The sequence below is a fragment of the Paramormyrops kingsleyae genome, chromosome 12 (assembly GCF_048594095.1).
Source record: "Paramormyrops kingsleyae isolate MSU_618 chromosome 12, PKINGS_0.4, whole genome shotgun sequence".
Classification (NCBI taxonomy): domain Eukaryota; kingdom Metazoa; phylum Chordata; class Actinopteri; order Osteoglossiformes; family Mormyridae; genus Paramormyrops; species Paramormyrops kingsleyae.
This window is the reverse complement of record NC_132808.1, coordinates 4499172-4526634: the sequence shown is the minus strand read 5'-3', so window position 1 is coordinate 4526634 and position 27463 is coordinate 4499172. Positions and strand designations below refer to the sequence as shown.

The following is a 27463-nucleotide window of genomic DNA, read 5'->3' as shown; positions in this document are numbered from 1 at the left end:
GGGGGGCTTTGCTCCCTGTCCCTCTCAGGCAGCTGTTCTGCGCCGAACAGGAATACACTTGCGCTGGCGCATAGGGGGCCATCTGGAACTGGCACCGTACCAGCAGGGCAGTTCTCATCTTGAGTTTCGGCCTGAGTGCAGTTTATTGTGGGTAATTCTGCTGCAAATTTGTGACTTTCAGGCTTTTGAAATGTGTCTGATTTACACCCTTTTGTTTCTGATTGGAAGGCTCTTTGTTGAATGTATAATTTATTACTAGGTTTCTCTGAGTTATGCAGCTGCTAACTTTAGGGACTAATTAACAAATCCCTGTCGTAGAGCCGTCTACGCACCTCAAACAAAAGGCCCCCCTCGCCCGTTCCTGCTGAGGGGGGCCCAGTAAGTGAGCAGTGTAAGCACTCAGGAAGCTCCTGGGCTTGTGCTGATTTCTCAGCAGCATCAGTACTGCTGTCAGCATCATCGCCCTCAGCTATGCCTAAAATGTCTGTGGTCCACTGGAGCTGCTGCCTTTTACTCAATCCCACCAATTCAACTCTTGAAACTAAACTCAGCTGATGTTAGCTAAGAGTAGATTTCTATCATGCAATAACCAAAACTTCGACGGTAACATTTCAATAACTCTTGAGAGTAAATTTCATAATGAAAAGTAGTTTTTCTGTTCTAATTTCACTGTACGTTTGTGTTGGCGTTCCCACACAGGAGAGCGGTACGACTGGATCAATGCCCTGCAGATAGCGATCCGGAGTCAGCCCAGCGCATCCCAGCTGCGCTCCAAGCCCAGCGCAGCCAAATGCGGCTATGTGGAGCTGCACGGCTACAAAGGAAGAGTCTTCCTGTCCCTGATGGGAGCCCAAGTGAGACTTTATAAAGCCGAGCAGGTATGCAATCACTCCCAACCCTTTTCATGTGAAATAAGTTCACTCTCTCTTTACATAAAATAAAACATTCTTGTATAAAGAACAGCAGGATGAGATATAGCTAAAAATAGTTGGGGGAAAAGTCTCTTGTGGTTTTTGGAGTGGGATTAAGTACAGGATGAAGTAGAGGCCTCTCCAAGTTTCCATCGACACCCTACAAGGGCGCACTTTAAGATTGCATGGAGATAAATAGGGCAGATATTTCTTGTGATACTGGCTCGCCTTATCCTGCGACCCAAATTACAGGTAAATAGCCTCACCGATCTTGCCGGCTCACCCCCGTTTGCCTTTCATTATTTCCATCATTAGCACAAACACACTTCCTCATCTTTTTCCTGCACCCCTTGCAAATTGCTTTGTGACAGCCCCCATTCCCCCTCAGCCCATGAATTATATAGAGGGAGACGCGGAAAATGGGAATTAATTGTATTGTTTTGCTTAAACGGTAAATCCTGGGCAATGCGAATGTACTTTGGGTCTCCTGACATAGAAGAAGGGAAGGGGGAGGCCATGGCTGGAAGTATGACAGTATGCTCAGTGGAGTGTAGTATTTAATCCAGAGAGATAAACGAGCTTTTTGAAAGAGGCACTGCTTCCTCTCTGGCGCTAAGCGTGTCGCTCAGGCACAATTAAAGGCTGCTGTAAGGAGGTGCCCCAGAGTCAGGAGATGCCCATTCCTTTCAGTATTCTTAATAATATAGGCTTTCTGACGTCTGGGGCTGCTTCTCTGTAAAATGACAGATGCCTGTATGGATAAAATGAACTGTTTGTTAAACCACAACCTGGGTGAAGGGTCCTGATAATATATCAGGTGTGAATGCACAGTGCTCCTCTCCAGATTTAACAGACCATATTTGTAATTGAACGCACATTGCTCCAATCCGGATTTAATAGACAGTCTGTGTTCGTGAATGCACATCGCTCTAATATGGATTTAATAGACAGTTTTGTGTACATGAACACAACTTACTCCGGTTTGGATGTAGTAAACAGTTTTTGTAAGTAAATGCACATTACTCCAATCCGGATTTAATAGACAGTTTCTGTACGTGAATCCGTATTGCTTCAATCCAGGTTCTGTAAAATCTAGATTTAATAGACGGTTTGTGTACTTGAACAAACATCACTTTGGTGCGGATTTAAAAGACTGCAGATTTTAAGTGCGAATGCTTTTCAAGTAAATAATTTTGCATTACTATTATTATTATTCTCAATTTTATTATGGTTATCATTTTATTATTATTGATAATACTTATTCAGTTTTCTGTGGTTCACTCATTTTATTTTTAATATGACAAAATACATTTTCTTCTGTTTTAATATTGTATTTAATATACTACTCAATGTTCAAGGTTTTCTTTTTGTCACTGGTTATTCAAGCTTAAATTGCATGTTAAGCCTTAATCTGTGACATATTCAAGGAAAAATGAGAACTAAATTGATAAAGCAAATCAAACAAAGGTGGGTCACTTTCACACTTTCTCAGCCTTCAAAGGAAGAATAGCCAAACGCCAAAAAAGAGGTCAATGGAGGTCAAACGATGACAAGTGAGTCATCACATATTCCATTATGATTATGAACATTCACTTCTTCATCAGTTTGAATAATGGGAGTATTGTCGTACAGCCAAAACATTTGTATTCTTGCATAATTCACAGTTATAATGCACTTTTTTAAAACAAATTCTGTCAAGATATGAGTCAGTTGTTGGTGTAATTTATCGTTGTACTGTCACATGCTCCATGACTACTAGTAAAACAATTTTGTCATTGTGTCATCATAATCAGAAAAACACAAAACCATCATATTTTACAGTTTTTTGCATAAATTTGTGAAAACCCTGATATCATTTTTAGATATATTACCCACCCCATCACATAATGACTTTGAAAACCGGACACCTAAGATCAAAAGTCAAACCAATGCAATGCACTCATTCACAGCTTGTGTATACTTGTCATAGCAGTTTTTATGCTCTTAATTCATGTTTCTGTACTTTTTCACATTTTGTGTGCTGTTTAGCACTCTCGTAATTCTAAAAGTAACACCAACACATACATAGCTCAGATGAGTCTCAAAACACAAACATCGATGAGTCTTTACTAACTTATGCCACTTGTGTTACTGTCCAGCTGAAGACCTTGAGTAATGTATCTCCATATACGTGGCAGATATAACTTACTTTTCTTTTCCTTGAAACATAATTACTAATGTTCAATTCGGATTTTTGCCACTCTGACAGAAAGTCAGTGTTTGCCCAGCAACTGGGGAGGCATCAAGGCTAAGGATAATGGAAAATTATGGTCTGGAATTTTTAGAGACACAGACTTTAAATGTAAAAGTAAGTGGACAGAATTCCTGGAAAGTGAGACCGGTGCTTTCTTAAGGGTAATGGAAATTTCTGACCTGGATCATTTTAAGAACTAGTAAGTGGACTGGATTTGTATGGTAATGCAGGGAAAACCACAAAACTACATGGTAATGCAGGGTAGCGCAAAACTACTGCTGAGGATGGGAAAACTGGGGCGGGGATGTCCCCTACAGTTCCTCCCCCCATGTATTTAGGGCTTAAAGGACATTCAGGAGCCCAGCTCCCCCTCCTTATGTCCAAATCGCACCCTGTCTGAGCACAGCTCCGCCTCCTTCTGTCCAAATCACACCCTGCCTGAGCACAGCTCTGACTGCTTATGTCCAAATCGCACCCTGCCTGAGCACAGCTCCGCCTCCTTCTGTCCAAATCACACCCTGCCTGAGCACAGCTCCGACTCCTTATGTCCAAATCACACCCTGCCTGAGCACAGCTCCGCCTCCTCTGTCCAAATCGCACCCTGCCTGAGCACAGCTCCATCTCCTCTGTCCAAATCACACCCTGCCTGAGCACAGCTCCGCCTCCTTCTGTCCAAATCACACCCTGCCTGAGCACAGCTCCGCCTCCTTCTGTCCAAATCGCACCCTGCCTGAGCACAGCTCCATCTCCTCTGTCCAAATCACACCCTGCCTGAGCACAGCTCCGCCTCCTTCTGTCCAAATCACACCCTGCCTGAGCACAGCTCCGCCTCCTTCTGTCCAAATCGCACCCTGCCTGAGCACAGCTCCATCTCCTCTGTCCAAATCACACCCTGCCTGAGCACAGCTCCGCCTCCTTCTGTCCAAATCACACCCTGCCTGAGCACAGCTCCGCCTCCTTCTGTCCAAATCGCACCCTGCCTGAGCACAGCTCCATCTCCTCTGTCCAAATCACACCCTGCCTGAGCACAGCTCCCCCTCCTTCTGTCCAAATCGCACCCTGTCTCAGCACAGCTCCGCCTCCTTCTGTCCAAATCACACCCTGCCTGAGCACAGCTCCATCTCCTCGTCCAAATCACACCCTGCCTGAGCACAGCTCCCCCTCCTTCTGTCCAAATCACACCCTGCCTGAGCACAGCTCCGCCTCCTTCTGTCCAAATCGCACCCTGCCTGAGCACAGCTCCATCTCCTCTGTCCAAATCACACCCTGCCTGAGCACAGCTCCATCTCCTTCTGTCCAAATCGCACCCTGCCTGAGCACAGCTCCCCCTCCTTATGTCCAAATCACACCCTGCCTGAGCACAGCTCCCCCTCCTTCTGTCCAAATCACACCCTGTCTGTGCACAGCTCCCCCTCCTTCTGTCCAAATCACACCCTGTCTGAGCACAGCTCCCCCTCCTTATGTCCAAATCACACCCTGCCTGAGCACAGCTCCCCCTCCTTCTGTCCAAATCACACCCTGTCTGAGCACAGCTCCCCCTCCTTCTGTCCAAATCACACCCTGTCTGTGCACAGCTCCCCCTCCTTCTGTCCAAATCGCACCCTGCCTGAGCACAGCTCCCCCTCCTTATGTCCAAATCACACCCTGTCTGTGCACAGCTCCCCCTCCTTCTGTCCAAATCGCACCCTGCCTGAGCACAGCTCCCCCTCCTTCTGTCCAAATCACACCCTGTCTGTGCACAGCTCCCCCTCCTTCTGTCCAAATCGCACCCTGCCTGAGCACAGCTCCCCCTCCTTCTGTCCAAATTGCACCCTGCCTGAGCACAGCTCCGACTCCTTATGTCCAAATCACACCCTGCCTGAGCACAGCTCCATCTCCTCTGTCCAAATCACACCCTGCCTGAGCACAGCTCCCCCTCCTTCTGTCCAAATCACACCCTGTCTGAGCACAGCTCCCCCTCCTTCTGTCCAAATCGCACCCTGCCTGAGCACAGCTCCGACTCCTTATGTCCAAATCACACCCTGCCTGAGCACAGCTCCATCTCCTCTGTCCAAATCGCACCCTGTCTGTGCACAGCTCCGACTCCTTATGTCCAAATCACACCCTGCCTGAGCACAGCTCCCCCTCCTTCTGTCCAAATCGCACCCTGTCTGTGCACAGCTCCCCCTCCTTCTGTCCAAATCACACCCTGTCTGAGCACAGCTCCCCCTCCTTCTGTCCAAATCACACCCTGTCTGTGCACAGCTCCCCCTCCTTCTGTCCAAATCGCACCCTGCCTGAGCACAGCTCCCCCTCCTTCTGTCCTAATCGCACCCTGCCTGAGCACAGCTCCCCCTCCTTATGTCCAAATCGCACCCTGTCTGTGCACAGCTCCGACTCCTTATGTCCAAATCGCACCCTGTCTGAGCACAGCTCCCCCTCCTTCTGTCCAAATCACACCCTGCCTGAGCACAGCTCCCCCTCCTTCTGTCCAAATCACACCCTGTCTGAGCACAGCTCCCCCTCCTTCTGTCCAAATCACACCCTGTCTGAGCACAGCTCCCCCTCCTTCTGTCCAAATCACACCCTGTCTGAGCACAGCTCCGCCTCCTTCTGTCCAAATCACACCCTGCCTGAGCACAGCTCCCCCTCCTTCTGTCCAAATCACACCCTGCCTGAGCACAGCTCCACCTCCTTCTGTCCAAATCACACCCTGTCTGAGCACAGCTCCCCCTCCTTCTGTCCAAATCACACCCTGCCTGAGCACAGCTCCCCCTCCTTCTGTCCAAATCACACCCTGCCTGAGCACAGCTCCCCCTCCTTCTGTCCAAATCACACCCTGTCTGAGCACAGCTCCCCCTCCTTCTGTCCAAATCACACCCTGTCTGAGCACAGCTCCGCCTCCTTCTGTCCAAATCACACCCTGCCTGAGCACAGCTCCCCCTCCTTCTGTCCAAATCACACCCTGCCTGAGCACAGCTCCACCTCCTTCAACATTAACTTTTTTTCAAAACCTTTTAATTGAATAAAAGATTTTAATTGAATAACTTACTAAAAGGTTAGTTTTGTGGTAAAAATTATGTTTTCTTTTTTAATCAGCTTTAATGTTAATTTTCATACGTAGCTCTGATCAGACACTTCTCGAGTGGATGAGACATTCCTACATGATGCCTTGATTTCTGTTCCGTGTTTTTGTAATTTGATTCATTCCAAACCTTCACTTACTAGCTAGGCTCTGCTAGAGATGAGACGTGTGTAAGAAGCAACCCTTAAAAAAAATCGATATTTTAATGGATTTTCCCAGGGACAATATGAATTAATAACCAGGAATATTATAGTGATAAACCATTTTGATACATTTTTAAATTTCACTTACATGTTACATTTACAATTTAACCACATGTTATGTATACGGAGCCCCTGAAGGGACTTAACATTCAAAATAATCTTACACACACGCTGTTTTAGGATGAACATATTTACTAAAAAATAAAGTTAAAATAAATGACTGTGTTCTTGGTGGGGGGGTACAATGGCTCATTTCGGAGGGGGGGGGGGTCATGACCTGCGGATGCCCCCCATGATGCCAACCCTGTAACGCTGAAAAGTCACATTTGTCTCCACGAATTTGCTGACCCGCGTTGTCTGGAGATATGCCAAAAGAAGTCATTTATGCATGGTGAAAAGATGCAAAGCAACAAAATGAATGTTATATTCTACCTTAATGGTGTGTTGGTTCTGAAACTGAGACTGAAACCACAATACAAACGTTCATGATCTCGTGTCATGCTTCTGGAAGCACAAGACAGAACCGCGAGCCAACCCCCAAACCCACTACTTTCGCTGCAGGTGCAGAGCGCCGAGCTCTCATTACATTACTATGTATGTCACAAAACTCATTTTTCATTTAACAGTTAACACCCATAACAAAATTATTCTGTTTAAAGTTATAGCAAGCTGTATATCTTGTAAATATTTTCCTATTTCCAAGTACATTTGTCATGTGACATCCCAATCATGATTGAGTGAGTGCGCCCTCAGTAAACACTAGGGTAGTCTCATTATCTTAAGATGGATAATTACCCTGAGACTGCAGACCCGCCATTTTGATTATCTAGTGGACAAAACACTCGGTGTCATAGACGAAAGAAACAGAATTGGGTGTAAGTGTTGCAAAAACTTGCTCAGCTAGCAGGCATGTCAGAAGACGTCATCCTGCCACTGATCTCAACAGCACACCAAAGATGAATAAAATGCAGAATCGTTATATCCCTTTTATATTTGCTATTTGTTTTTTGTCTGAAAATAATATTTTCGGATGTAACCCCTTTGTAATACCAAGATTTTGATTAGTATCTGTAATATAATTGCATATATTCTCAGTAACTAACATATATCAATTACATTTATTTTGTAATTTAATTACGTAGCGCCATTACATTACATTAGTAGTTACTCTTCAACACTGTCAAAGCATGACATAAAGATACTTCTGAGGTGGAACAGCCCGCGTGGGCAGGACGGTGTGTTATTCTTGTGAGTTATGGCTGCATGGGCTCTTCAGGTAGAGCTGAAACCGTAACAAAAGGTCACCTTTCTGAAACCATCGTGCCTGTTTTCACATTGAATTTTTGTCTCTTTGATTTTGGCAGGAAAATAAAGAACATTCCTAGAATGTTACTATGGCATATCCGCCATTTAATCACTAAATATGCTGTAGTAAACATACAGTATTCTCTATAGGCCTAATTCTGGAATAATCTTTTTATAAATTTGATTTGTATTGCGATTTTTATTATGTATATAAGTATTTCTGTTATACAAATCAAACATTTTGAATGAACTGTCACTTCCATTTGGTGGCAGTTGTGTCTAAGTTTCAGGTTTTGCATGTGTATATGTGATTTAAATATAAATGTGCTACTTGACCTGGAGGGAACAATTAAATTTATCTTTAGCTTCATTAGATCTTTTGAAATTCCAGCGCAATTTCCTCGGTAACAATGGACTATTTCCCAAGGTGGCAACGCACTTGTCTGGAGTGTCGAAGCGATGGGATGAATCGATGCTGCTATGTTTGAACCTCATTCCTCCACTTTGGTCCTTCGCCCTGTTCTGCATACACAAAATGTTCCCTCGTTCATTTGTATTTTTTTTTCCTTTTGCTTAATTTTATTTATTGTAGTTTTAATACGATGTAGCAATCTTTCTAGTGATCTCTGAAGAAACTTTTTAAACTCTTTATCAGAGTTTTGCACATTTTTATTTTAAGAAGTAGCATTAACGGGAAGAGTCCTGCAAGCAGAGCGTGGTTATAATGTAAAAGACAGAGGCCACTAACATTCATAATTACGCGGCTATTCATTGTGGCAACGTTTTGAGAGCAAGTCGTTTAGTGATATTTATGTGTTACAAAACATTTGTTTTCCCCACCAAATGTTGAGTTTTATGCAGACGACTGTTTATCTATATGTTAATGTTTTTTTTTGGAGCTTTTTTTTTGTTCCTCTACTCAACGATTGCTACCGCCCTTACACACACTTTCATGGTCTCTCTCTACCTGTCACCTTAAAGTACTGCTTAGTTTTAGTTTGATTCTCATAAAGGTTTTTTTCCCCTTTTACACAAAAGCCACACTTAGGCTGTGTGCTTACTAACCTGTGTGGGGTATTAATTAGAGCAGCCACAGAGCATAATGGTGAGGTCACCAGCACTGCGGCTCCATGGATCATAACAGCATGTCTTTAATTGGCCTCGCAAAAAGATGAGCGTCATTAGGAAAGGGCTGCGCTTTGCCATCTCCTTCTCCCCTTCCATCCTTTCTTGCTGCTGCCCCGCTCTGCATTTCACACACACATGAATATTTCATCCCCCTGCTTCTGCTTAAATCGCAAAACTAAAAAGCTCAGCTGCAGTGTCTGACTTCATGTGTTTTTTTATCCCGTGAATCAGTCTGAGGGGACGTGAGCAGGGCCCTCACAAATAAATAGCATTTCCTCAAGGACTGTGAGCCAGCACTCGATTTGCAGTACGCAGGTGTGATGCACAGGGAAACTCTATAAGATATCTAACTATATAAGCTATATAACTTCAGAATGACCATTTTTATATGGTCTCTAGGTGCTCAGTTAGGACCTCAGCTGTCCCTCTCTGTTTGTGTAAACCTTTCACTGCTTTCTTTGCAGTCTCTCTCACAGGATACTGGAGGCATTTCCTGTTCTGATTGATAGCCTTTGACTGTTGCATAGAGCACTTGTTCTTTGTACTGACCGGTAATTTGCTTTGGAGAAGAGTGTCTGCCGATTTAAATAGGCGTAATTGTAATCAGCGTCCCTGTTTGTTGGAGATGGATCCATTTTGACAAGGTGACGCATAGCATCGCCTCTGTTATTCCACACAATTAAATTGCGTTTATTGTAAGATGTCGCCAAAGGAACTGAAGTAGCCATGAGCAACTGTGTCAATGGGAAACGTCTTTTATTTAATGTAATGGATCTTACAAAGAGGCAAAGGAAATGCTGAGTGGACCAGTTATGAAAAACACCCACAGGAACTGTGCACTAGTACATCCTCTAAGGCAGTTTCCCCCAATCCGGTCTTTGGGGACCCCAGCTGGTCCACGTTTTTGCTCCATCCCAGCTCCCTAAAATGTGGATTGTCTTGCAGCTGGGAGGGAGCAAAAACGTGGACCGGCTGTGGGTCCCCAACGAGCAGATTGGGAAACACTGCTCTAAGGGAAAGTTGATTTACATCTCTGCAGCTGAAACTCCCCAGTAAGGCCCAGTAAATGGCGTGTTATCACCTCTGTGTGTCACACTGTGCTGCTCCTCAGCTGCAGATCCTGTTGGCAGGTGGATTTGGCCGCCATTATTAAAATATTAGTATTTAAATGTATGTGCTAGTTCCCACATTTCACACTGGACCTTGGCTCCCTCAAGGCAGACTTCTGGAAAGGCTATGGTTTCTGTTTTTGTTTTTGTCATTCTGTTGGTCACCATTTGGGAATTTATAGTTTATCATATTCTCTGTTTCTGTTTTCTAATTAGTGATGTCTATATTAGTTGAGTGAGTAATTTTATTACACTGCCTAATGCAGTGTGAAGGACATTATGGCCACAACACATTGATTGATTCATGTTAGAAACTGTCTAATTTTATTTCATTTTAATTGACTAGCTCAAGGCAAAAACTCTGCAGTGATGTATGTCAATAAAGAGTTTTTTTGTAAGACTAAATAAGATCAAAAAATACATTTAAGCTCGAAAGAAAAATGTTTTTAAACATATTTATTAAAACCATTTGGGCACATTAAAATATTTTTTTTTCTGCCAGCAGAGCCACTGAACGGCCCCGTGGTCTGGCACAAGCTGGAGAAGCTCACTGCATACCAGCGATAGCATGAGAGGTGCCTCCTGTCTGCACTGCTCATTGTATGGATACGTGTGTGTGCTCTCTTCAAGGACTTCAAAGCCGGGATCGGGGTGGCCATTGTGGAGCTGGCTGCCGCCCACGTGAAGGATGTGGAGCGAAAGGGCTTCGAGATTAATACCCCCTTTAAAAACTTCTGGTAAGCCTGTCGCCCTCTTGTGCCCTCGCTCTGCTTTTGTGCGTGTGACCCCGCCCTGTAGTTACCACAGGACCAGCCTCATCTAGACTTTTAAATCTCTATTCTCATGTGCTGTTTATATACGGTAATTTCGTAATAATTTTACTTTCAGTATTTAGTTTGTGTCGATTTTATTTGTTGTTTCAGTAAGATGAATACATGCAAAGTCATACACACGAATGGTAGCGTATCAAAGTGCCTCTGGGATGAACTAGACACAAATAAACAACCAGCTGAGTGTATCTGTCGAATGACCCACACACCTGACTAAATGAGAAGGTCGAGAGATGATTAAATAAGGCATGGATGGTTACTGCTTAGCATGCTACAGAACTGGTCAAATGATAAACATACTCGCTGAGTATGTTGGTTTATTTTGTTAAGTTATGAATTAATAGTTATTACTGAGTAAGTCGCAGACCTAAGGGGCCAGTTTCCGAATGTCCTCAGGAATTCTGACTTTCTTAACGAAACTCTCAAAAATGGATATTCCGGAGTAAATGGATATTCCTGGGGGGGGGGGGGGGATCTATTTTGATTAGCCTGTCAGTGGCTCCTCTTGTTTCCGCTCATTTACATTTATCAGTTTAGGGGTCACACTGGCCTAAAGCTAGAGAATAGAGAATAGAAAATGGCTGTATACTTTATATATTTATTTATTGGATACTTTTGTCCAAAGTGGTAAATGGGTGAGGATCAGAGTGCAGGGTCAGACAATCCTGGGAGCAGTGGGGTTAAGGGCCAGGTCAAGGGTCCAGTGGTGACCTCACTCTGCCAGCCAAGGGATTTGAACCAGCGACCTTCTGATCATGGGCACAGGGTCATAACCTTCTGTGACACACAGCACCCCCTTGTGGCCTTGGGTGAAGGTGTCTGATGCTGGAGGCCCCTCTAAGAGCAGAGCGGCGATGCATGCAAACCCGCTGCGGGCGTTTCCTGCCTTGGGCTTCTAATCTGGGCTGGCGTGAGCTTGTTTATTTCTACCTTGACAAACTTTTCATCTATTTTTAATTAGTTGTGTAATGCTATTAAAGTTATGATCACATGCAACACTGACTCACATTTATATGTTGAATGGAATTTACTGAGAGGCATTTTTTTTTCCTGTTGAGCTCAGTAAATTGAAACATAAAGCTGTTTTTTTTTTTATTCTAAAATGTATTCTTGCGTTCAGCTTGCTGCTGTGGTGTGGACACCGGATACCAGAGTGTTTTGGAACACGGGTAGCAGGAATATTACAGGGCAGTAGCTTGGATGAAAAAGATCACACTTACTCTACTAAAATAAAGAAGGAAGGGTTTAATTGGAAACGTTCTGCTAACCTGATAGAAGCCCAGCAAGCAGCCAGCCCTGGGGTAGCTGACTGGGTCCGGCTGCACTCGCACTAATCCCCTTTTTATGGATTATTACTTTCATTCACCTTGTTCCTTTTAAAAGTGTCCTCTAGGCATAAGCCTCTTATCTTGCCCATTTTGTCCTAATCGACCACCAAAACAACAGGCACATTTATTTCTCCCGCGTCCCCCAGGCTGGTGCCCCCCCCCCACGCCCCGTGGCTGACCAGCGCAGGAGCGCGTGCAGGAAATTGACTTTGGCTCCGTCGCCGTAATGAATTTCCTCGGCGCGGCTGCAGTGTCAGGACACGAGGACCCTTCTGCAGTTGAGGGTGGCGTGTTTTGAAGCGGGTGCTTCCTCTGTGACATTTCTGCGTGACGTCGAGTCCCCGGGTGTGAAATAATCACGTTTAAATGTGATGACGGTTCTGCCTCCCACACTGCTGGTGGAAACATGCCAAAGTGTAGCTGTTGTGTTCCGTACAGGGAGACGAGGCTCCCTTCCTCGGACCGGCCTCAGTGAGGCCCTGTGAAGTATTTTGTGCTCAGGCCCGCCCCCTGCAGGCCGGGAATGGGGAGGACAAATTAAGACCCAACAGCTGGATATTGATTGTTGTATCAGGGCTGCCGTTGGATTTCAGAATTTTCCTTGTCTCTGTACTCTGTGTAACTGGCTGGCCATTTTTTGTGTGTGAGTGGGGAGGGGGGTTAGTGCAAGATCCCTGGATTGATGTGGGGGTGGAGCCAGCCATCTTAAAATAGACCAAGATATGCGCTGAGACAAAGTACCATGCCCTGCCTCCTCCTTGGTGCCCCCATCCTCTCCTAAGGACCTTACCCCCCAACCCCCCCCCCCGTATATATATATATATATATATTTACAGGCGTCGTGCCCCCATCCTCTCCTAAGGACCTAACCCCCCAACCCCACCCCCCCTCCTGTATATATATATTTACAGGAGTCGTGCCCCCATCCTCTCCTAAGGATTTTAATGGCCGTATGTAATTGGGGTCTTGTTGGTAAATTGAGTAGATGAAGGACAACATGATCTAGTTTATCCCCAGCAGCATCAGCTGACTTGGCTATGGAGAGCACTGCTGGTAAAAATGACCGTGTAAATATGCGTCTTCGTCACGCCTTGATGATATTGCAGAGGAGTCCCCTCATGTTTTTGTGAAACTGTGTTTTTGGGCAGAGCTCAGTTGTTGATTTACTTATTTTTAAGTTTTTCTCAAAGACATCCTCTTGACTACTGAAAAGTCAGTAGTACTGAATTTTGAAACTTAAGAGTAGCACTCTATAGCACGTCTGCTGAAATTGCAAAAAAAATGTGCCTTTTGTTGTGGCTTGCTCTGACAGAATTCCCTTTAAAAAAGTATTTTTGAAACATATGCTCTCTGAGTGAGTTAAAAAATCATGGAAGTTTCTGGAAAGCAGCGAGTACGCAGGATAAAACGCCGCCACGTGTGGCAGGCGTCGGGCACTGAGGAGATGGAAGCCTAGGGCCAGTCGTCATCCTGCTCGAGCTCATCCCACACGCTTCAGATGCACAGCAGATGCACCACGGTGCCTCGGTGATTCACCCAGTCCTTTGATGATGCCGATATCAGGCTCTGCCCTGTGTTGGTGCAAATTGCCATAACAACAGAAAACTGAGACAAGGTCAGAAATAACAGGAGCAGAGAAAGATTTACCAATCATTTTGTGAGTATACAGTACTTCCAGAGCTACCTAAAGAATAAAGTTTGGCTGATATAATTAACTTCAGTGTAATACTCATACACAGTGTGAAATATGTCTGATGGATTTAAAAGGTCCAGTCAGATTTGGGGCCAGAGTAAGACAGGTTGTTATGGTTGTTGTGAAAGGTAATCAGTCATGTAAACACATGTATATGCACGCACACACACACACACACACACCCAAACATGCAAACAGGCTCGTAGGTACACAGCTGATGCACACACACACGCTTACACATGCGTGCACGTGTACAGAAAGACGGAAACCTCTCGGTACCTGAACACGGCCAGTGGTATGTACTGTTTAACTGGACTCTGAATCAATGACTAAATAGTGGAAAAAAACTGAATCGTTGCAGCTTCACGGCAGAGTCGGAAAGGGAGAAGGAGGAGTGGATTGAAGCGGTCCAGGAATCGATAGCCGAAACTCTCTCCGATTATGAAGTGGCTGAGAAGATCTGGTTCAATAAGTCCAATCGGAGCTGTGCGGATTGTTCATCGCCGTTGCCGCAATGGGCGTCCATCAATCTGGGAGTTGTCATTTGTAAGAAGTGTGCAGGTAATAAAGATTGAACTCTCTGAAATGCTATTTCTCTCCAACTTAATGCCTCACCCCCCCCCCCCCCCCCCCCCAGCCTCTTAACTGTCACCACACTCCTGCTCACTGCCTGATGGATCATTCGTGCTGGACGTGACCTTGCCTCTCTGCAGTCGTGCTTCACCCCACAGCTACGGGTGTTTTCTTTTTTCTGGGAAGTGCTGATTCCTGAGGGGGAACCCGTGCCGAGTTTGCCGTTGGGGCCTTTGATGTCTTTTTGAGAAGATGTCAATACATGGAGCCACGAGGAACTGATTCGGCTGAGGATCTGTGGGTCATCACAGTGTTTCTGGGGTGATATTGCTTGGGTCCATCCAGCCATCCGCATCTAATTGCCCGTCCACTTAGGACTGGTCAGGGATTCCTTTAGAGGGAAGCGTCATGCTGACAAAACGGTGATGGATTTCAGAAAGACTTTGCCAGCATGACATTACAGAAGAAATAAATATTCTTTCTGAATCAGAGTATTACAGCAACCAGCATGCATGTTATTCAGAATCGTAATATATGCACAACTGCAGCAAGCCCACGCCTGTTTCCATGGAAACGATGCAAGCGGGTATTCATGGGCTATGAAGCACTTTAGCAAAGTGAAACTTATCTAGGTGTTTAATTGCATTGAAAAACTCATTAAGTACACTTAATTGTGCAGTGTTTTCTTTTGAATCCTTAACGAGTTGTGAAGGCCTCAGTAACTGACTGGGCATCTCCTCCCACCCTTACACCCTGCCTCTATGGGGTGTGCGTCTCCTCCCACCCTTACACCCTGCCTCTATGGGGTGTGCGTCTCCTCCCACCCTTACACCCTGCCTCTATGGGGTGTGCGTCTCCTCCCACCCTTACACCCTGCCTCTATGGGGTGTGCGTCTCCTCCCACCCTTACACCCTGGCTCTATGGGGTGTGCGTCTCCTCCCACCCTTACACCCTGGCTCTATGGGGTGTGCGTCTCCTCCCACCCTTACACCCTGGCTCTATGGGGTGTGCGTCTCCTCCCACCCTTACACCCTGCCTCTATGGGGTGTGCGTCTCCTCCCACCCTTACACCCTGCCTCTATGGGGTGTGCGTCTCCTCCCACCCTTACACCCTGCCTCTATGTGGTGTGCGTCTCCTCCCACCCTTACACCCTGCCTCTATGGGGTGTGCGTCTCCTCCCACCCTTACACCCTGCCTCTATGTGGTGTGCGTCTCCTCCCACCCTTACACCCTGCCTCTATGTGGTGTGCGTCTCCTCCCACCCTTACACCCTGCCTCTATGGGGTGTGCGTCTCCTCCCACCCTTACACCCTGGCTCTATGGGGTGTGCGTCTCCTCCCACCCTTACACCCTGCCTCTATGTGGTGTGCGTCTCCTCCCACCCTTACACCCTGGTTCTGTGGGGTGTGCGTCTCCTCCCACCCTTACACCCTGCCTCTATGGGGTGTGCGTCTCCTCCCACCCTTACACCCTGGCTCTGTGGGGTGTGCGTCTCCTCCCACCCTTACACCCTGCCTCTATGGGTTGTGCGTCCCCTCCTGTCCTTACTCCCCAGCCATACAGGGTGTGCATCTCTTCCCATCCTTATGCTCCATCTGAGCGGGGTGTGCGTCTCCTTACACCCCACCTGTGCAAAGTGTGTCTCCTCCTGTCCTTACACCCTGTCCATGAGGTGTGTGAGTCTCTCCTTATACCCCTTTTTGTTTTCAGTCCCATTCATCAGCAGAGTGGCTGTTATCTTACGTTTTCCCCTTTTATATTTTTTCCCTCATATCAGAAGGACACACTGTAGAAAAGGCAAATTTGCACTTTTTTATCATTTAATTTGACAAAAGCTAAATCAGCTGCAATTTTAATACCCATAGTCCTTTGATGGACAATACAGATATGGGATATTGCTTATTTGTGTTTTTTTTTAGCTGTATACATAATTTATCTTTATTTTATTTTACTTTTATAACTCAAATTCTGATGAGTGACTGATGCAGCATAACATTATTAATTATGAATCTATTGTAATTAAGGCCTTTCCCAGTTAATCGCTGCTTCTTCTGCAGTAGAGGCGGAGGTGTCACATATTCGCTTTGTCCTCAGGTCAGCACAGGTCACTGGGTTCCAGCATCTCTCAGGTGCGAAGCCTCAAACTGGACCACAGCATCTGGAGCAATGAACTGGTGGAGGTAGGCTGCATGTGGAATGGCTGGGAAATGGGGGGGCAGGGGGACCTGTACTCCCCAATGTTAAATTTGGCTTCATTCATCCCTCATTAAAATGACCTGTGCATCTAAATTATTAAGTTGTGTCTCAAAATCTCTGCTACGCTGATGCTGGCCGGTATTTATGGACCTATAGTTGTAATTCTGATATTTATGGGCCTGATGGCAGAGAGTTGCACCCATCTCCTCTTCCCATGTGTGGTATTACAAACCTGCAGGTTTAAGCGTCATTTTTATTGAGCAGCTGTGGCTTCCTGAAGTCCCTTGATAGGACTTGGGCGTGTTTATGATTTTCTGTTATTTCTATTTATCAAGCTGGCCTTGATGAAAACAAACCCTGAATCTGCAGAAATCACCCTAAACGAGACTCAATTGATCTCTATAGACGGAATTTGGCTGTTATATTTAGTGACTAGTTGCAGGCAGTGTTTGGTAGTTGTGAGATTTATCAACAGCTGAAACTCTTCTGTACTTGAATGATATTAGCAGATAGAAGACTGTGTGTGCTGTGGTGTTACAGTGAGTCGGGGGGGGGGGGGGCTCTTGAGATCTCCTGTCCATCTTCACATGCCCCACTAGCTGGGCCTGACGGGGGTGCTTTTGTTTAATGCCCCCCACCCCTACCCAGTGCCCAAATCTTCCACCTCTCTTCTTGGCAGCTCTTTCTCACCATCGGCAACAAGAACGCCAACCTCTTCTGGGTGGCGAACCTGTCCCCGGAGGAGGAGCTACAGCCTGGGGCAGCTCCAGAGCGGCGGGCTGCCTTCGTACGCAGGAAGTACTGGGAACGGAAGTACACGCGCACGCTGGAGGGCCTCCAGAGCCAGGAGGAGCTCAACAAGGTGGGCAGGGTTCCGACTGGTCTCAGGGACGCTGGTGGGTGAATTGCTGGGGGAAATTTCCGGGGACGCCCTCTGAATAAATGGGCAGGAGGTGGTCATCATGGTCACCGCCAAGCCCTCACGATGATCCCTGCTCCGCTGCATCCGAGCTGCGGCCTTCCCAGGGCTCTGGACTTGACAGTTAGAAAAATAAGGCGGTGTTTTGCGGAGTTTCGAGTAAAGCGAGCACCCTGGGGCCGTTCATCTCCTGAATGTATGCTGTTCCTTGCAGGGAGCCGACAGCCGCCCGGTCACAAGGATCCCGGTGTTTACAAATAAGCAGCCTGGGGCCGGCGAGCCCCATATATCGTGTTTATTCATCACGGACCTTTGGTGAAAGCGGGCCTGATTGTGTTTATTACCCCCCAAGTGTTTTTTTTTGCACTGGTGTCAGCATAAGCAAGGATGATCCCTTTCATTGTTCTAGTGGGACTGGAAGTAGGGGGAGAGAGAGAGAGAGCGAGAGAGAAGGAGAGTGAGAAGGAGGGCGAGAAGGAGAGAATTTTCAAAGTGGAAAAGTGGATTAAGATCCACAACAGCAATGCCACAGTGTCACTTATCTCTCTGTGTGTTGGTGCGTCACACACGAGCCAGGGAGGTGTAAATTTGGTGATGAAAGAGAGATTGTCAGAAGGAATAAAGTGTCTCAGGAGTGTGTGAGTGGGGGGAGGGGGGTGTCAGACGGCCCGTTTTAAAGGGTGCCAGCAACCTGAGTGGCACGGCGTGGGTGCGACTCGTGAATTATAAAACAGTGATACGCGTGTGTGGGTTTATCTGCCCCAGTCCCCACCGGGTGGGAGGGTGGGCATGTTGTTGGTGAGGCACAGACGTGCATCAGTCCATGGTGTGGTGGTTATAGGAAAGTCACTGGATAAGTCCAGATGCTGGTTTTCATGTTGAGGGACCTGCATCTATTCACAATATGTATAAATCATGATCGCTGGTAGTTTAAATACAGTTCCCAGTCAGCATTTTGCCATCACCTACACTCCCCTGGTCCTTATCTCAGTTCTGTGGGTTTTTGGAAAATTAAAGTACTGAACCTTGACAGGTGCCCTGGCACTCAGAAATTCTACATGAATGAACGCTGTAATGCCCAGGGTATGCCGATGATTGACAGAGAATGAGTAGTACTTCCTCGAAACACTTAAACTGTGAAGTAAGTCCTAAGCAGATTGCACATGTACAGCAGGGTCCAAAAGTCTGAGACAACTAGTGAAAATGTTTCTACTTTGCATTCTTTTCTGATTAAATATGAAATTAGTCATTATAAATTGTATAATCAGCATAACAGTTTGATTAGTTGAATTCCAGGATTTCATCATATTTAATAAATGCCAGTGACTCTACATATTACTCCACAAAGAGCATCTCATGACGTTACTGAATGCATGACTTCTTGGTCTTCAGGTGTCCCCATAAATGTTTGATGAGGTTGAGGTCATTACTGCCCTATGTCTCACATTTCATCAGCAAATCGCATAAGTAAACAAGACCTTTTTCCAGTGATCCACTGTGAAATGCTGGTATTCTTGGCCCTTGCCTAAACTTTGTTTATTTCTAGGATTAAATTAAGGAAATGGCAGTTTTCCAGTGTGGTCTCAGACTTTTGAACCCTACTTTAATGCCCTGAAATGCTGCTAAGTGGTAGAGCTTAAGTAAGCCTGCAGTATTACTGTATTCAGCAATGTGTGTATTTCTGTTAGCGTGCCATGGCTCTAAGTGTGCTGCTGCTTGGCCCTAACTGTGCCGCAGCTTGGCCCTAATCATGCTGTGGCCCTAATTGTGCTACGGCTCTAAGCGTGCTACAGCTCAGTATAAAGCATGCTGCAGCCCTAAGCGTACTGCGGCTCTAAGCGCGCTACTGCTCGGCCCTAAGCATGCTATGGCTCAAAGCATGCTACAGCTCAGTACAAAGCATGCTGCAGCTCTAAGCGCACTACTGCTCGGCCCTAAGCATGCTGTGGCTCAAACCATGCTACAGCTCAGCCCTAAGCATGCTGCGGCCCTAACCTTGCTGCAGCTAAGCGTGTCATAGCTCGACCTTAAGCGTGCCTCGGCTTGCCTGTAAGTTTGCTGCAGCTCTAATCATGCTATGGCTCGGCCCTAAGCATGCTGCGACTGTAAGTGTGCCCTAACTTGGCCTTGTGCGTGCCCTGGCTTGGCCCTAAACGTGCTGTGACCCTAAGTGTGCTGTGGCTCTAAGCATGCTGAGGCTCTAAGCGTGCTGCCGCCCTAAGCATGCTGAGGCTCTAAGCGTGCTGCCACCCTAAGCGTGCTGTAACCCTAAGCGTGCTACAGCCCTAAACGTGCTGCGACCCTAAGCGTGCTGCCGCCCTAAGCGTGCTGAGGCTCTAAGCGTGCTGCCGCCCTAAGCGTGCTGCCGCCCTAAGCGTGCTGCGACCCTAAGCGTGCTGAGGCTCTAAGCGTGCTGCCGCCCTAAGCATGCTGAGGCTCTAAGCGTGCTGCCACCCTAAGCGTGCTGTAACCCTAAGCGTGCTACAGCCCTAAACGTGCTGCGACCCTAAGCGTGCTGCCGCCCTAAGCGTGCTGAGGCTCTAAGCGTGCTGCCGCCCTAAGCATGCTGAGGCTCTAAGCGTGCTGCCGCCCTAAGCGTGCTGAGGCTCTAAGCGTGCTGCTGCCCTAAGCATGCTGAGGCTCTAAGCGTGCTGTGACCCTAAGCGTGCTGCCGCCCTAAGCGTGCTGCGACCCTAAGCGTGCTGCCGCCCTAAGCGTGCTGCGACCCTAAGCGTGCTGAGGCTCTAAGCGTGCTGCCGCCCTAAGCGTGCTGCGACCCTAAGCGTGCTGAGGCTCTAAGCGTGCTGCCGCCCTAAGCATGCTGTGGCTCTAAGCGTGCTGCCGCCCTAAGCGTGCTGAGGCTCTAAGCGTGCTGCTGCCCTAAGCATGCTGAGGCTCTAAGCGTGCTGCTGCCCTAAGCATGCTGAGGCTCTAAGCGTGCTGTGACCCTAAGCGTGCTGCCGCCCTAAGCGTGCTGCGACCCTAAGCGTGCTGCCGCCCTAAGCGTGCTGCCGCCCTAACCGTGCTGAGGCTCTAAGCGTGCTGCCGCCCTAAGCGTGCTGAGGCTCTAAGCGTGCTGCTGCCCTAAGCATGCTGAGGCTCTAAGCGTGCTGCCGCCCTAAGCGTGCTGCGACCCTAAGCGTGCTGCCGCCCTAAGCGTGCTGTGGCTCTAAGCGTGCTGCCGCCCTAAGCGTGCTGAGGCTCTAAGCGTGCTGCTGCCCTAAGCATGCTGAGGCTCTAAGCGTGCTGTGACCCTAAGCGTGCTGCCGCCCTAAGCGTGCTGTGGCTCTAAGCGGGCCGTGGCTCTAAGTGTACCCAGGCTCTGCCTTCTGTCTGTGTGTTGTGTTATAACGTTCTCAAATGATCAAGTGGGACTTCAGGCCACAGACTTTGTCCCCTTTCCTTCCCAGCAACCTGTTTAAAGCTGAAGGACTGCTGTTCTGGTCACTGAGGATGGCAGGCATCATTATTTTAAGAGAAGCAGAGACATGCATTTTGGATACTGAACTCCAGCCTTCTTTAAGGCCACCTGGTATTAACTTGCGTCCTGGGTGATCGGATCACAAGTGGACAGCGTTAAATACGTCTGTTCACACCTGGCATTAACATGCCTCTCCACATTTGTCTCGAGTGACGCTTGTAATCAGATCTCACTTTACCGCAACTTATTTAAATAAGCATGTAAATCACTTTCGTATGCAGAATCTGCCAAACATTAAAAGAAGGAGAAGAAGAAATCAAAAGCTATTGGCGTATTTCAGGGTAGACATATCGCTTAAGATGTTTGTAATGAACACCATAATACTTTAAAAATACAAATATATCTATATAAAAAATAATAAATCAATTAATAAATATTTAAGTAATTAATGTGTTCTTATATCTTTCAATAATTCCATAACAGGCATTATATTTCTTAATACTTAAGAAATTTCTTAATACTTACTTAATCTTCTATGTATAGACTTTAAATTGTATTTCATAATAAGATTGTGATTTTCATTCAACAGTCATTCTAAATATTATTTCGCGTAAAGCAAATGTGATTTCTTAGATAATGCAAACTATTTTTCACAATAAAGTTCAACTTTTCACGTTGTAGGCATACATTTCATTACTTTTCTATTCGAGGGCAAAGGGTTCAGTGTGTAATGCATTATGTTCATTGTCATATGATAATATTTTTGCTTTTTATCATAGCCAATGAACCTAAAAATTTGTGAAAATTTCAACCAAGAGGTTCATTGTTTTGTCTGATACCCTGAATTATATGTCTGAATTGGAGAAAGTGAAATAAAAGGAGCAAAGTAGTTCAAGACCCGGACAGCCTAGTATGAAACTATATAAACAATCACACTATTATTATATGTTTCTATTAGCATATCCATTATCTAGGCTATTGAACGCACATTCTTACCTACGTGCTCTAATTTTGCATTCATGCAATTTTTACTGGCACGTTTCACCAATATTAATAAAGCGTGGAGCAGCTTTGACATAAATACAGAAGCTTCATCAAAGACTGCATTAAATATATGATCTGCTCAAATTTCAAAACATATTTAATAAATCACTTACACAATTTATTTTCCCGATTTTGCATGGAACATTAATAATGTGCACTTTGACAACGTTTTCATGCAAATAGGTCGGGACAGTCCGATATTAAAAAAAAACTGTAGTATATGCAAACTGATTTTTTGGTGTTGTAAAAAAAGAAAAAAACATTGTTATTCACAATGCACTGGCAGACATTCTGACATAAATCATATGTCAAATACCGCTCGCATGTTTAATGAGTACATACGTTCTTCCGCTGTGAGCACACGGAAGCATGTCTGTCTGTCTGTGTTTATGTGTGGGTATGTTTGAGTGTGTGTGTATCTGTTTATGTGTATGTCTGTCTGTGTTTATGTGCCTGTATGTGTGTCTGTTCGTTTATGATTATGTCTGTATGTGTCTCTGTGACAGGGAACTCCATATTAATTCCTGGTGTTACAGACATATTCCAGCAGTGGTTCTTGATTGAGGACAGACACAGTGAGCACACGTGGACATCAGCTGAGTAGGCGGTCCTTCAATGCGCCCAGGGACACATTCACGTTCACCCTGCTATAACAATGTGGCCATATGTGTCCCAGACCACCTCTGAATGTGGTTTGAGTGATTGGATCTCGATGCGTTTTCAGTAGGGTCTGGGTGCATTCACACCTGTATTTAACGCTGTCCACTTGTGATCGGATCACCCAAGACACATGTTAATACCAGGTGTGAACAGGGCCATAGTGTGTATCTGTGTGTGTGTTTGTGTGTGTCTGTCTGTATTTACGTGTCTGTATGTGTTACTGTGTGTGTGTGTTATGTCTGTCTGTCTGTCTGTGTTTATGTGTGGGTATGTTTGAGTGTGTGTGTATCTGTTTATGTGTATGTCTGTCTGTGTTTATGTGCCTGTATATGTGTCTGTTCGTTTATGATTATGTCTGTATGTGTCTCTGTGACAGGGAACTCCATATTAATTCCTGGTGTTACAGACATATTCCAGCAGTGGTTCTTGATTGAGGACAGACACAGTGAGCACACCGTGTGTCTGAGTGTGGCTTGGATTATGCATTTTCATGTGTGTGTGTGTGTATGTATGTGCATGTGTGACTGCATACCTGTGCACCAGTGCGTAACCGTGCACCCTCCCTCACGCTTAGGCCCTATGTGCTGCCGTGGTGCAGCCGGACCTCCTGCTCACTATGCGCCTGGTGTTCAGCGGGGCTGATGTCATGAGCGCTACGGGCGACCCCACCTACTCCACGCCCTACCTGCTGGCACAGAAGGCTGGCCAGCACCTGCAGATGGAGTTCCTCTACCACAACAAGCTGTCAGGTAGGCGGGGCCACCACACCTCACCAATCACAAGGCTCCATGTCAGTGTGGCCCATTACGTTGGCGTTTGGCCATTTAGCTTAATGGCAGCGGTTCATGTTTTGGCCATTTTATGCAGCTGGAAAATGGCTCACTGAAGGATACCAGTGCAAAGCAGTCAGACAACAGCCATGACTTTGTTAAGGGGAAGCAAGTATATTTGTCCTTGTTATCTGCAATGTCGGCTGCCCTCAGCTGTATGTATAAAATAGCAGCGAGTGCTGTGTGTTTGATGGCCTCTGCCCCAGCAGACAGATGAGCCCGCAAGCTTTATTCTGCTGTAACTGCACTCCACACCAGCCTCCTGTCTACAAAACAAATAGCAAGGAAATTGTATTCTGATTAAAATGGAAAGGAATAAAACAGACTGATTGCTGAAATTGTTCACCTCCTTCTATGATTATAGCACTGTCAACCTTGAAATACGCTGATGTCTAAGGGGGGCCTGTCTGAATACATATCCTTGTTTTATTTTTCACTTATGCATGGTAAAATGCGGGGGTAAATCTCCATATCGCAGCCGCGATGTCCTTCTTCGGACACGGAGGTGTTGTCTGTTAGGATGCCCCATCAGCTGAAAGCTTCAGGGAGGTCATGTGACAAGTGCTGCTGGCATATATCTACCTCCCTTCTTGAGCGCCAGGCCCAATGGCACTCAGGCCGTAAGCTTCCATCATCAGCAGATCACGTTGACAGAAACGCGATCGGCGTCGTGTCTGTTTCTATGACTTGTAAGTGCATTCTAGCCTGTCCATGTTTCTCTGTCAGACTGCTGGCTTGACCTCCTTGTCATGGGCGTCGCCGCCATTAAATCTGAGGGGGACGTGTCCCCCGCACATTTCATAATTATTCATTTGGACCCCCCACATTTAACATAAAACATTACTTCACCCAGCGCTGTTTTCCAGTGTGTCCCCCCACATTCAAAATGCTTCTGACGCCCCTGCTCCTAGGGGACTTGGAACGTTCCAGGAGAGGTGTGGCACCAATTGTACTATGTGTATGTAAAAATGGTCTTTGCGGTGTGAGGCTTAACCATTCTGAAATGCCACAGCGCACCTTGCAGTGGGGAGGCGTATGTATAATGAATAAGCTAAGGGTAGCAGTTTGCATTAGCATGAATGTCTTATCAGCGCTTCTCTCCGTGGTGCCTCCTATCAGCCTGTGTAGCATCTGGGGAAGATCGCGGTAGGCGGCAGGACGCTTTTCCCAGAATACCACTGTGCTTCCTTTGGTTACAGCCCTGCCACTCCCCATCACTTGTTACTGTGGCTCAGGAGTTTAAGAACCATACTGGCTACTATGAATAAGGGAAGGAAAGCTCAGGAAGCAGTCATGCATCTGTAAGGGGCTGTTCCTGTTCGCTGGCTGTGGGGCGGCGTGGGAAGTTGCTGTTTTCAGGAGTATAACAGGCCCCCTGCTGGATGCGGATAGACAGCTGTTGAGAGTCAAGCATGTGTGGGGTTTTTCTTGGACCGACATGACTGACTGGGATGGACTTCTGGGATGAGGTCATTTCAGGGGAGGCCGGAAGACTGGTGGAGATGCCATAGTCGTCCCCTCCTCCTCCTCCCCCCCCTCCCATGCACTCCAGCTGTCAGTGGTCAGGAGGTGGGACAATGATGGAGCGGGCGCTTTGGCTTGCAGTCCCAAAACAGGGGGATTAATTATGAAGGGATCGAATGTGCTAATTAAACCGATGGCTTCAGGCTCATGCCTCAGAGGCTGATGAAGGGGGCAAACATGCAGGGAATGGTAAACCTTACATAGCAATGGGGGACATTTGTGTCAGGGGACATGTCCATACTTGCAGCCTCATTGTATTGATGGACACATATTTTGACCAATCAGTGTGTTCTGTCTCCATCCGGGAGACATTCATTTTCTCTTGGGCTAAACCAGTAACATACACTGTAAAATGGGGGAAATTCACTGAATAAAAACAGCATCTTTTGCCAAGGGTTGGTGTTTCAGGATGTACTATACTGTTTAATATAATGTATATTGTCACTTGATGGTGAGTGCTTTTCAGAGAGCTGTCCTGTTGTCCTGTGCAGGGAGCAGCTTAGTACTCGCCAAGTTTTATTTATATATATATAGGGACAAACTTGGCTTCTGTGTGCTTTTTTCTGACAGACCTTTTGGGTCTTTCTGTCAGAGAGCCATCATATATGTGGTTTTGCCCAGTGTTTTTCCAGACTGCGTTTGATGAATGTCATTATCTGCCCTCACATCAGCTGTTTTTAGTTGCACTCTTTGAGAAATTGCTGCTTTTCCTCTTCCGCTGGTGGCTGATCAGTGGATGCCCTGAGGAGGGCTGTATGGATGCTGGAGGTCAGCTGATGACTGGCCCTTTAAATACCCCTCAGATGGCACATGGGCCGACACTCTGCCATGTTTTAGAGAGAGGGCTCAACTCCTACCTTGCCCTGTACCGTGCTACTACAGCGTACCAGAATGGGCGATGCAGGTCTGTAGACCTGCTTTCTCCATTGATGCCTACCCATCTCTTCAACCTCATCAAACACACTTCATGTGCATTAGGCTTGTATCTTTAGCACACACTGATACCACAGCAGCACTCAAAGCAAACCTCAGTGGGCTTGCAGCTTTCAGGTAGTATGCCATTCTAGTAGGAGAAACAAAAACAACACCAAAAAAATCACACCCCTGCAGTGGGGAGGCGTATGTATAATAAAATAAGCTAAGGGTAGCAGTTTGCATTAGCATGAATGTCTTATCAGCGCTTCTCTCCGTGGTGCCTCCTATCAGCCTGTGTAGCATCTGGGGAAGATCGCGGTAGGTGGCAGGACGCTTTTCCCAGAATACCACTGTGCTTCCTTTGGTTACAGCCCTGCCACTCCCCATCACTTGTTAATGTGGCTCAGGAGTTTAAGCACTGGGGTGGCTACTATGAATAAGGGAAGGAAAGCTCAGGAAGCAGTCATGCATCTGTAAGGGGCTGGGTCTGTTTGCTGGCTGTGGGGCGGCGTGGGAAGGTGCTGTTTTCGGGCAGCTGTTGTCCATGTTCCTTCTCTCTAGGACTACTGGGCTGAGGTAATTGCACTAAATCGGGCTTTCCTCTTAACAGATTTCCCTAAGCTGGACCCTGTGTATGGAAAGAAGTTCCCTCGAAATGCATCCTTCTTCAAAAGTGGCTTCCTGTACACCGCTCTCAGCGTGGGTCGACCCGCAGTGGACAGGAGAGCCCGAGAAGGTGAGTTGACAGGCTGGAGGGCTGTGCTATATGAGGGCGCTGATCCATTGCTGCAAGCGGCTTTGCCTGTGTTTGAGGTCTAACCGTTACAATGAAGGAAGGCCTGCCTAGCCTCCCTGTTCACGCGTGCGCAGGACGTGTTCCGTGCCCTCGGTGGGGGTGGTTCACCTGCGGAGTGGAGCAGTCTGGTGGCCTTCAAAGCAGGCACCGCGGGGCGTTCTCGCTTTTCGCCGTTAGGAGGAGGGGGTTACACTGGGCAGGAAGCCATGAACGCCCTGGTACCTGTGGGCGGGGGCGGCGGCACTGGGGGGGTGCGTCTGTTCTCCCTCCCTCCAGAATCCTCGCAGGCGCTGAGGGCGCTTTTCACAGAACATCTGGAGGAGCACCGTGTCTCCATGGTAATTAAGAGAAAGGAGCGATACTCGGATGGTGCCCTAGGGAGTCGGAGAGATACGCAGTGTGTGTCTGCTATGGGGGGGGGCTCTCTATGGAGGGGTACCTGTCGGCAGGAATACACCCTGCAGCTGTTGCTTTTTCTTTCTTGTTTCTCAGCTAGGGGCCCCCAGGTGGTCTCACCCCCCCCCCCCCCCCGCCTACACACGTACGCATAAGCGGGGTCCCTGTGGCCCCCAGCCGTGCTTATCCTCCCTTGCCATCATATGCGTTCAGGGGGGTCTGGCAGGTGTAGGTGTTACTCTGCGTTACTGTGAGTCTTTTGGCACCTGCTGGAGGCAAACAGCTTGGAGCAGAGCTGTTCCGGTAGGAACCACCACACAGGGCGGAGGGCGTAACCGCGGATTCTCTCAGAGTGTTACAGGGGAAGGGCGTGCGCATACACA

At 47.0% G+C, this 27463-nt stretch overlaps 1 protein-coding gene across 9 annotated transcripts in view; it reads left to right on the top strand.

Annotated features, from left to right (window-relative positions):
- The window catches only part of arap2 (ArfGAP with RhoGAP domain, ankyrin repeat and PH domain 2), a 105111-nt gene that overhangs the window by 37670 nt on the left and 39978 nt on the right, over positions 1–27463 (top strand). For all 9 annotated transcript variants that reach the window (XR_011994008.1, XM_072718522.1, XM_072718527.1 and 6 more), the window contains 7 exons: positions 700–878; positions 10584–10690; positions 14166–14365; positions 16474–16559; positions 17255–17437; positions 23194–23368; positions 26499–26624. Coding sequence is in view for 8 of the 9 variants with exons in the window: in XM_072718522.1 (XP_072574623.1) it covers positions 700–878; positions 10584–10690; positions 14166–14365; positions 16474–16559; positions 17255–17437; positions 23194–23368; positions 26499–26624 (1056 nt within the window). In the remaining variant the exon portion in view is untranslated. The remainder of the gene's footprint in view (positions 1–699; positions 879–10583; positions 10691–14165; positions 14366–16473; positions 16560–17254; positions 17438–23193; positions 23369–26498; positions 26625–27463) is intronic.